Source organism: Cataglyphis hispanica, chromosome 3 (genome assembly GCF_021464435.1).
Source record: "Cataglyphis hispanica isolate Lineage 1 chromosome 3, ULB_Chis1_1.0, whole genome shotgun sequence".
Lineage (NCBI taxonomy): Eukaryota > Metazoa > Arthropoda > Insecta > Hymenoptera > Formicidae > Cataglyphis > Cataglyphis hispanica.
This window is the reverse complement of record NC_065956.1, coordinates 1858243-1868708: the sequence shown is the minus strand read 5'-3', so window position 1 is coordinate 1868708 and position 10466 is coordinate 1858243. Positions and strand designations below refer to the sequence as shown.

The following is a 10466-nucleotide window of genomic DNA, read 5'->3' as shown; positions in this document are numbered from 1 at the left end:
TTTTTTAGATAGATTAAAATAAGTATTAAATTTTCTTGCGATTTTGTTTTAATAATATGTATAAAAAAAAATTATTTTTTTACGCGGTGAATCTGAAATATTACTTTTGTTAATGAAAATGGTAAAATCAAAAAATGTCGCACCAAGTATCAGTTATTTAGAGAAAATGTCTCTAATAGCAATGTATTGATTTATATTTTAATATATATGTATGTTACACTTTTTTTTTATAATTCTATTGTTAGAATTTATGTTCAACCATGTATGATTAATTACGTAACAGTATTAACAAATTTGCCGGTCTCATAAGAAAATTTTAAACATTTCTTTTTTATCCGAGTTGTATTTATAATAATCTCTTATTCGGTTTAATTTTTATCAGATATCTCAACATTTATAAAACTGCGAATGGTTATAATTGCATGATCCGAATAATGAGATTCAAAAAGGCTTTTTGGTCATATGTGGATAATTTACTATTAAGGAATATTTGTAAAATCGTCAACATACATTATTATCAATTATGACAATTTTATCTCGACATGGCATAAATTTTTATATTACTGCAATTTGTGAATATAAACAACAGAATGTATTCTGAGTGAGTACAGTGATAATGCAGCAAAAGGGTCTATTCTGATTTAAGCTCCTAACAAGCGAATAATATAGTAAAATATATGATTGCTAATGCATATAAAATTCTATAACAAAGTTGTAATAGATTAGATATGCAATATACAATTGCAATATGTATGTTCCTATATATACGCAAATATAACATAAAGAGTTATTTTGCACTTTATAATCTTCTGTCTCATATAATTAGCAATCAATGATGCAATTATATTCGATGCTGCCACCTTGGTTAATAGAAAAAGATAATTTGATGTGATAGCACATTCCACTAAAAGGCAAAGTTTCGTTAAAATAAAACGGGCTAAATGGCACGAAAATAATCGTGACAAAATAGTTTCAATCGATATTTTATATATGACTGATTCTCAACTATGTAGAATTCATGTCCTTTTATAAACACAAAACTACTATATGTATCTTAGACAAAAATTCCGTTATTTCATTCGTTATAATTCGCTCTTTATTTTTCAATTGTAGCACTTAAAAACGATCCCTGTGCAAAATGTTATGTGGTAACAAACAGGCCCTTTTGTCGTATGTTCACTGTAATGACATATAAGGAAACGAAAACTTAGCTATAGAGGTCATCATCCCCATCATCTTGAAAGGCTTGATCGCCTTGCGTGTTATCTTGAGCACCACCTGCTCCACTTTGTGGAAATCTGCAAATTTTTGCTATTTTTTTTTCTTTCTTTTTTTTGTTAAATGATAAAATCTATATATAAATTTCTCTACTAAGAATACATGTTTATGTATCGTGTCTTAAGTATATTTGCTATTTATAGAATTTTAAGAAATAAGTAGCCTTATTTCTTAGTCTTCATTATTGTTAATCTATTAATCTTATTAATTCTGTTGTTTGTTTTATATGTGTATATGTTACTATAAATATGATTAATTGATTATTATGCATAATTATCGGTAATTATACATAATTCTCGATTATTATATATAATTATACATAATATAATTATACATAATATAATTATCAATAGAGATAAGTTAATGTGATAAATTTCATCAAATTTCATAATCTTTTTTATCAATAATAATTTTACATAAATAAAATTTGTAAATTATAATATATATATATATATATATATATATATATATATATATTTATATAATTAAATTGTAAATAATTATGTATATATTATACTTTATAATTATATAAAATTTATTAAATATATCAAAATCACTAGTAATTATACATAATTATGTCAAATATTATGCATTAATTAAATTTATAGTAACATATATATGCAAATCAGAATTTAAAAAAATTCGTACCTGAAATTAGTTCCGAATCCTCGAGACTGTTGAAGCGTTTGTGCAAACATCTCATATTTGCGAATATCATTGTCAGATACTGAACGACGCGCAAACCTCATGGCTTCCTCAAAGTGAGCTCGCGTTATTTCTGGTACAGGATCATCCTCATCCATCTATAATAACCGAACAGTAGAAATCTTAGAATTTAGAAATGATGTACATATATCGATAATTATTTTTGTCCGAATTCAACTATTTTAATTTTTATATATAATTGTATATATCTTTTAATATTGAAGCGACATAAAAGATAATTATTATTATCACAAAGAAAATTTTTTTTCTTGCAATCGGAAAATATTGTATAATTGTAAAATTTGTCATAAAAATAAAAGCTGAATGAAAGAATTCTCTCTGCCACTAATATGAAGCGATATGTCGAGTGCTGATTCAGAAATGACTCATATAAATGACATAGCAGAAATGAGTCTTTAAAGTAAAGCGAGTCTTTAAAATAAATTAAAAATGTTTTGAAATAAAAAAAAAATTTCTTAAGATACTTACATCCATAGAAGCAGATGGATTACTAGCTCGTTCTTTTTCTCTACGAATTTCAGTTTCAATGCACTGTCTAATGGCAAGCTTACATGCACGCTGACAGATTTCTGTAAGATCAGCACCAGAGAATCCATGTGTGACTTTGGCTATATAGCTTAAGTCTACGTCCTAATAAACAGAAAAGAATTTTTTTTTTAAGTAATGATTAAGAATCAATAAGATAAAATTATCAATATACAATAAATATACAATATACAATAAATATAAAATGTATCACTCCAAAATCGTTGAACTTGTACTTTTTATGTAAATTTATGCATGTTTCATTAAAATTATTACCTTAGCTACAGGTGATTTGCGGAGATTAGCGCGGAATATCGCTTCTCGGGACTTCTCGTCTGGTAATGGTATATAAATCAATTGATCTAATCTACCGGGTCGCAAGATTGCTGGATCGATGATATCGGGACGATTTGTCGCTCCTATAATAAATACATTCTTCTTCGCGCCCATACCGTCCATTTCCGTTAGTATTTGATTTATCACACGATCTGCCGCACCGCCAGCATCTCCGACAGTGCCCCCACGAGACTTCGCGATAGAATCAAGTTCGTCGAAAAACAATACACAAGGAGCAGCTGATCTTGCCTGAAATAATTCATTGTTAAATAATTATCTAAATTAATTATATATTAAAAATTGTGAGAATGCTGACCTTATCAAAGACATCTCTGACATTAGCTTCCGATTCTCCAAACCACATAGTCAATAATTCAGGACCCTTGACAGAAATAAAATTCGCTTGACACTCATTGGCGATTGCTTTGGCCAATAACGTCTTGCCACAACCAGGTGGACCATAAAATAGTACGCCTCTTGATGGTTGCATACCAAATTTCAAAAATTTATCAGGATGCTCCACTGGATACTGCATGATAAAAATACACATTAAACATGTCATTTAAAATTCATATGTCTCGCATTTCTTACCTGCACCAATTCTTGTAACTCCATTTTAACATTTTGTAAACCTCCAATATCATCCCAAGTGACTGTCGGTACCTCCACGATCGTTTCGCGTAAAGCACTCGGACTGCTTTTCGTCATTGCATACTTGAATAGAAACATACTTTCACTTAATAAGTTATGCAAATTACATGAATCAATTTAATATAAAAGCGAACTAATAATTTACCTTAAAGTTTTCCATAGTTACTGCAAGAGAAGACAGAACCTCTGCATCTATATGATCGTCCTCTAAATCAATAAGATCCATTTTTTCGCGAATCTGTTGGAGAGCTGCTTCAGAACATAAAGACGCTAAATCAGCGCCGACGTGTCCATGAGTTTCCGCCGCAATCTAAATTTATATATATTTTGTTATATTGCGCAAATTATATAAGATATAATCATTTTACTCTTTTAGATGTATAGAAATAAATGATATGCTTACCTCTTCCAAATCAACATCGTCGGCAAGTTTCATATTTTTCGTGTGAATTCTCAAAATTTCCAACCGACCAGTAGCATCTGGTATACCGATATCAATTTCTCTGTCGAACCGCCCGAATCGGCGCAATGCACCGTCGATACTGTTCGGTCGATTAGTAGCTGCCATTACAATTACATGGGAACTTTGCTTCATGCCATCCATTAGCGTCAATAACTGTGACACTATACGTCTCTCAACCTCACCATGTGTCTACCAAGAAAAAATATAATTTCCATTTTAACGTGTAATTAAAAAAAAAAAATATATTAAGTTCGACTTAACAAACCTTTTCACGTTTGGGTGCAATAGCATCCAGTTCATCAATGAATATAATTGCCGGAGAATTTTTCTCGGCTTCCTCAAACGCCTTCCGCAAATTACTTTCAGATTCACCAGCCAGCTTGCTCATAATTTCAGGACCTATACAAGAAAAGGGGAAACTAAGTTTTATACTTTTTATAATCAAAGATCAAAACTTTAATGATGACAATCACTAAAATAATAAAAGCTTATAAAGAGCCAAATCTGGTTATGTGCATATAATTTAATAAAAATCAATCAAAAAATCACAAAACATATATTTTGATTCTCGTCTAAATCTTTTTCAATGTGTGGTATGATAGAATAATTAGGAAATTAAAAACCGAAAAACTAAAAACCTAAGTCAGTTTTTTTATGTAATATTATCCTGGCAGTAATTAGATTATATACCATTTATAAGAAAGAAAAATGCTCCGGTTTCGTTTGCTACAGCACGAGCAATAAGAGTCTTTCCTGTTCCAGGTGGTCCATACAACAATATACCACGTGGTGGTTTAACGCCAATAGCTTTGAATAAAGATGGATGTCGCAGAGGTAATTCTACCATTTCCTTAATTTGTGCCAATTGTTTACGAACACCGCCGATATCATCGTAACCAACAGCATTCAATGCTTCCTCCTCCTCCTACAAAGAAATGCTCTTTATTTCCTGCATCCATATTGAAAATATTATAAAATGTTGCATATTTTTCTGACCTCTCGTTTAATCGGATCACCTTCACAATGTATCACTGTATCAGGTGCCACAATGCAAAAAGGCCCTGGATCAGTTTCTACTACTTTGAATTCCACAGCACGCATTCCTCCTCGTACAATGAAATTGTCATCTTTATGAATTGGACGATATGCTTCTAAGAAGTACGGCTTTAAATATACTTCAAATAGATTTCTGTAAATAGTATTTATATATATATATATATATATATATATATATATATATATATATTTGTATTTAGAAAAGATTATATCATAGATTGGATCATATAATCAAAAGTATATACAAATTGTTTTATAAAAAAATCGATTATTATTATCTAATAATTAGATATTTCAAAATATTTCATTTTAGAGTTGTTGATTACTCAAGCCTCATAACACACATATAAATATTAGATAATTCAATTTTGTTAAATTTACCCAGTAAGACCATCGACAGTGTCGTCCATCGGCAATACATGAATACGCTTTCCATACTTGACTTCTGGACATGCTTGTACAGAAACAACATCGCTCAAACGTACACGCAAGTTATTTCTGACAACTCGGTTCATACGAATTTTCTCATCTGGGCAGGTATCATCAGAAAGTACAATACATACTGTTTCTTTACGTCTCTTGCCCTTCAATAAAACAGTATCTCCACGAAACAATTGTAGCTCGTCCATTTTTGCCTGAGAAAGTGCCACCACAGAATTGTCATCTGCAATAGCTTCATCAACCAACAGTCTATTTGGCCTATCCTTCTTACGAAGAATAGCAGTCGCCAAATCTTCACCACTACAATTAGAAAAACATTAATTATATATCAAATATAGATTTTAATAGAATATATATATATATATATATATATATATATATATATATATATATATATTATACACATGATATATTTATACACATAGTGTATACACATTACTATACACAGTGTATATAATTATACACATTATTCTTGTGTATATGCGTAATATTTTATATCTTAGCAATAAAAATAAATTTAAATAATTTAAATTTAAATTTTATTAAAATTTTTGATTATGGAGAAAGTACTTATAAATAAAAGATCTAATTTTTTGTCAATGCAATTAATTTTGATGAAAGCAATTTTTGAGATTATTCTGTTAGAAAAAATCTTTAAAATTCTTTTTATCAATCTAAAAACTTTTTTCTTAATTAAATATATGTTGACAAAAACTGAAAAAATAATAAATATAATAAAGTAATATTAAATGTACATACATCTGTTTTACATTTCAGATTTCTATATATATGTATATTATATATATTATACCTTTATGTATTAGAATACTTCTGATTTTATGATATATTAGCATTATATCAAAAAATGATGACACATAACGAGTAATATGATGAGTAATGTAAAATATTTAATTATCATTTTTAAATCCTTTTAAATAACATAATACAAATTATAGTAAAAATATTATTTGCCTCCATAATCATAATTTTCATATTAGAGATTACGATACGATGAAATTAACGATTCTCATATTGTACAATGGTGTCAGTAATGTAATCGTTAGTATTTCTTTCTTGTCATTTAATTCATACACAGCCATAATCGGCAAAAAATTGATAAGCATGATTCGCATCAATAAAAATCACAATTTTCAAATTATCGGGAAGTGTAAGCACAGTGAGATCCATGTTTCGTCGCGCAATATTATATGTGATATCATACAGGCTGTGACGAAGGCAGATATTCACGAAAACAAAGCGTCGCGTCGACATGATGACATCGTGAAATTGAGAGAGCCGTCTCGTGTTTCGTATTTTATCTACACACGCGCTTTACAATTTTACAATTATGAGAAATCGACGATGAAGATTATCGTAGATATAACATCTCGTCAAACTTTTACAATTTTTCTTACCTTTTCGGATCACTCATCGTTTAACTTTTGATCAACGTAGAGAAATACAAGTATGGACACTTGATGTCGGCACCTTTCGATCAGGCTGTGGCTAGTCCAGTGTAGAAAGATAGCGCGAGACATCCCACTGGCAGAGCTTTCCGTGCGCATGCGTGAATGACGTTCGTCTACGTGATCAGTTTCAGCCTATTTGCAGGGCTTATGCAGTCTTATGGCTCCTGCACACAGGATGCGGCAACGCTTGCCGCGCGGCAATAGATGACAAAATAACCAATCAATGAATCTGTTCGTTTTGCTGAACTGGCTGCACTAGTTCAGAGTTTATCTTTTTCTTTCTAATATGGAGAGAAAAAGATAAACTCTGAATTAGTGCAGCCAGTTCAGCACCAAAATGAACAGATCCAATCTTTACCACTTTTAAAAAAATTGTAAGTTAACTCGACGCTATCATCTTTTGCAGCGCAGTAAACGTTGTCGCGTTCCGTATATGCAAATATAATTTATTATCTGTGCAATATAATGTCCCTAAAAAAAAATCTATATTGTGTGACCATGTGGAGCGTACCAAAACTCATCAGAGAAAAGTGTTCGATATCTTTTTGCTGCTGAATGTGTACGAGACTTTAGACAGTTTACGTCACGCATAATCTACGTAGAACAGGAGGCAAGGAATATAAACACTTGTCAAATCGATTTGCAATGGCCGGAATTAAAGGTTATTTAGTGTACTCTTGAATCATTTAACGCGTGATCGCTATTGCACATAATCTTTAAAAATGTCATCATCCCGTGAAGAATTTGCGCGAAAAGCGCAATATCAACTATGAAAACATAACCTCATTTGTTCCGTTGTTGTCACTATTTGACATTTGCGCACAAGCACGATTCTTATGATCTTGATTATTAAATTTCATAACTTAATTTAAAAGCAATGTATCATTTTTTAAATATTAATCGGAAAAAGATTCTCTTAATATATTATTATTAATTTCATCGAATGAAAGTTATAATCCAGAAAAGCTTTGTACGAAATCGTAATATTATATTTTGTCTATACTTGTGAACTTATTCATTTTTTAAAACACATCGTTTATTGTTGTACAATAAATTGGTCAGCACAGACATCTGAAAATCAAAACTAAACATGTCAACAATAATACCTTATTCAATTATATATACATAAATTTAATTAGTGCTATCTAATGTGTGATAATTAATTATATATTTTTTCTTATTTCATGGTATTTTCTCTTCACGAATCGTTTATCCTACAGCGTAAGTATCTTTAATTGTATAAGTAATTGGAAAAAAAATTATTTTTTTTTACAATTTATATAAAATAAATTCAATCAAAATGTTGATATTTAACAAGAAGGAACTGTATTATACAAGGATAACAAAGAAATATATAATTATTACAGATTAGTATTGCTAGCATTTGCTGGTTCTATTGGAATGACATTTGTCATTCTTGGCTGTGCATTACCAGTATACAAGTAAGTATATTTTCTTATTTGAATGATTTGTCTTAAATATACATAACTTTCTTAGAATAAAATCTTACAACTTGTATAATTTTTAGAGTATGGTGGCCATTTTTTGTCGTATTGTTCTATATACTGGCACCTATTCCAACTATAATAGCACGTCGTTATACAGATGATTCAGGAAGCAACAGTAATCCATGTTTAGAATTGGCAATATTTATTACAATGGGATTTGTGGTATCATCTTTCGCTCTTCCAATTGTGTTGGCACGATCTCCAGTGAATGAACCTGTAGTATGTTATATTGTTCAGATGCACATATATTTATTAAAATATTAACCTATTGTTGACTGGACGTTTTAGAAATTTTGTATGATAAACTGTATGTCTCTCTAAACATGAATGAATTTATCACTGATCGATAAGAAGAGCTGATACATCTACCAGTCAATAACTGTGTTAAAATAATTGCAACATATGTTATATAATATTTGCCTTATACTTTAGAGTAGTTAAAACATAAAGACTATATATATTTGCAGATAGAATGGGGTGCTTGTTATCTGACATTAGCAGGTAATATTGTTGTGTATTCAACTCTAGTCGGATTTTTCATAACGTTTGATCAAGATGATACTGATTATAACATGTGGTGAAACACTACTACATCGTACTTATAATGATAAAAATGTAAGTAATATATCAATTAATTTTTATTCTGAAGAAAAGACAATATATTTAAAACATGCATATTGTATATACTAAAGTTGATATGACATTAAGTATTGATGAAATAAATTTATTATCTTTTAAAACTTTACTTGTTTATTCTCAAAATAAAAAACTTGTTTTATATATAAGATTTATATAACTCATTAAGAATATATTACTTTTATTAGCACATATCATAGTGAGTGTAAAATCCTTTCAGGTTTTTTATGAGATTAAAGGAAAAAATCAATCATGCGGTGCACTGACTGAAAGCTGTATACTGATTATAAATTGCTATAAACTTATTATATACACAATTTACTATAAAATATAATATAAATCTAATATAGATACTCTTCTATATTGATGCTGCAAGAAAAAAATAGTATTATAGTGCACTAATAATAGAATGTGTCAATGACATGCTATTTGTCAATTGATAAACAAACATTGAAATTTCTCAGATTTCCCACACGTTACAAAACAGCAAGAAAGCATTTGATGTTTTAGATTTTTCGTATGAGACTTCAGGATCCTGAAACGCAACAATGCAAGGATGATGAAAATATTTTTTATTTAATCTAAGTCTTTCGTAATAATAATGGTAATAAAGCTACAGTTTATTACTTTATCTTATCTTTTCAATCATACCTTTGAAAACTAGTCAAAAATGTTCCTGACAAATTGGATATTTGTTCAGTATTTATTTTATTTTCTATGTGATATATATATATATATATATATATATATATACACATACACATATATACATATACGTACTTTTTTATTTAATAAAGTAATCTTTACAAGCCACTATACATTATATATATATACTAATAATGAAAAATATTTGTAAAGTTTTTTGTAAAATTTGTAAAATTAAGTTTATTTTTTTATATCATATTCAATATATCCGTCTGAAATATTGTTGAAAAAATTGTAAATTTTTTTTCATACATTTTTGAATAATTTAAATGATAAATCTTATACTTGAAATCAAAAATAATAATTCCTAATATTGTAATATGCGATCAGATTAACATCAAAATTTTTAACTATATATATATATATATATATATATATATATATATATATATATATATAAAATATAGTTTATAGATTTAATTATTCGATCTTTACACGTATACATGTACACATACATTACATATATATTTCAGACTCTATAAAAAAGTGGAGATTTTTTAAAAAACTTTTTAAACTGTTTTAAAGCTATTGTTATACGTTGTAAATTGAAATTTTTAGTCATATTTAAATTTCAGTTTCAAATTGGATCTGTATAAAATTTATACTACAAATAAAAATTTGATTATGCTCTGTGTGTACACATGTGTGTATATATGTGGATCATGGCGCGAA

At 28.7% G+C, this 10466-nt stretch overlaps 2 protein-coding genes across 2 annotated transcripts; one reads left to right on the top strand and one right to left on the bottom strand.

Annotated features, from left to right (window-relative positions):
- Positions 1 to 149: 149 nt before the first annotated feature.
- On the bottom strand, positions 150 to 7052 carry LOC126859503 (transitional endoplasmic reticulum ATPase TER94). The gene is made up of 13 exons (XM_050610863.1): positions 6892 to 7052; positions 5417 to 5776; positions 4976 to 5168; positions 4670 to 4904; positions 4245 to 4378; positions 3920 to 4168; positions 3662 to 3826; positions 3457 to 3579; positions 3182 to 3394; positions 2806 to 3114; positions 2473 to 2634; positions 1927 to 2081; positions 150 to 1298 (listed from the first exon to the last, which is right to left on the bottom strand). Exons 1-13 carry the CDS (start codon positions 6906 to 6908, stop codon positions 1208 to 1210), a joined length of 2406 nt encoding a protein of 801 aa, XP_050466820.1. The 5' UTR covers positions 6909 to 7052; the 3' UTR covers positions 150 to 1207.
- A 1041-nt stretch (positions 7053 to 8093) lies between these two features.
- LOC126859514 (leptin receptor overlapping transcript-like 1) lies at positions 8094 to 9720 on the top strand. Its single transcript, XM_050610890.1, has 5 exons — positions 8094 to 8166; positions 8313 to 8387; positions 8474 to 8672; positions 8921 to 9068; positions 9310 to 9720. Exons 2-4 carry the CDS (start codon positions 8347 to 8349, stop codon positions 9032 to 9034), a joined length of 354 nt encoding a protein of 117 aa, XP_050466847.1. The 5' UTR covers positions 8094 to 8166; positions 8313 to 8346; the 3' UTR covers positions 9035 to 9068; positions 9310 to 9720.
- Positions 9721 to 10466: the final 746 nt, after the last annotated feature.

What these genes read in the sequence shown, in the direction of transcription:
- LOC126859514 (XM_050610890.1), top strand. Translation starts at nt 8,347, where the DNA reads ATGACATTTGTCATTCTTGGCTGTGCATTACCAGTATACAA. An exon ending in TGTGCATTACCAGTATACAA is followed by an intron (nt 8,388 to 8,473) that starts GTAAGTATATTT and finishes TATAATTTTTAG; the next exon opens with AGTATGGTGGCCATTTTTTG. An exon ending in CTCCAGTGAATGAACCTGTA is followed by an intron (nt 8,673 to 8,920) that starts GTATGTTATATT and finishes ATATATTTGCAG; the next exon opens with ATAGAATGGGGTGCTTGTTA.
- LOC126859503 (XM_050610863.1), bottom strand. An exon ending in AGTTACAAGAATTGGTGCAG is followed by an intron (nt 3,395 to 3,456) that starts GTAAGAAATGCG and finishes TTTATCATGCAG; the next exon opens with TATCCAGTGGAGCATCCTGA. An exon ending in GCAAATCACCTGTAGCTAAG is followed by an intron (nt 2,635 to 2,805) that starts GTAATAATTTTA and finishes TCTGTTTATTAG; the next exon opens with GACGTAGACTTAAGCTATAT.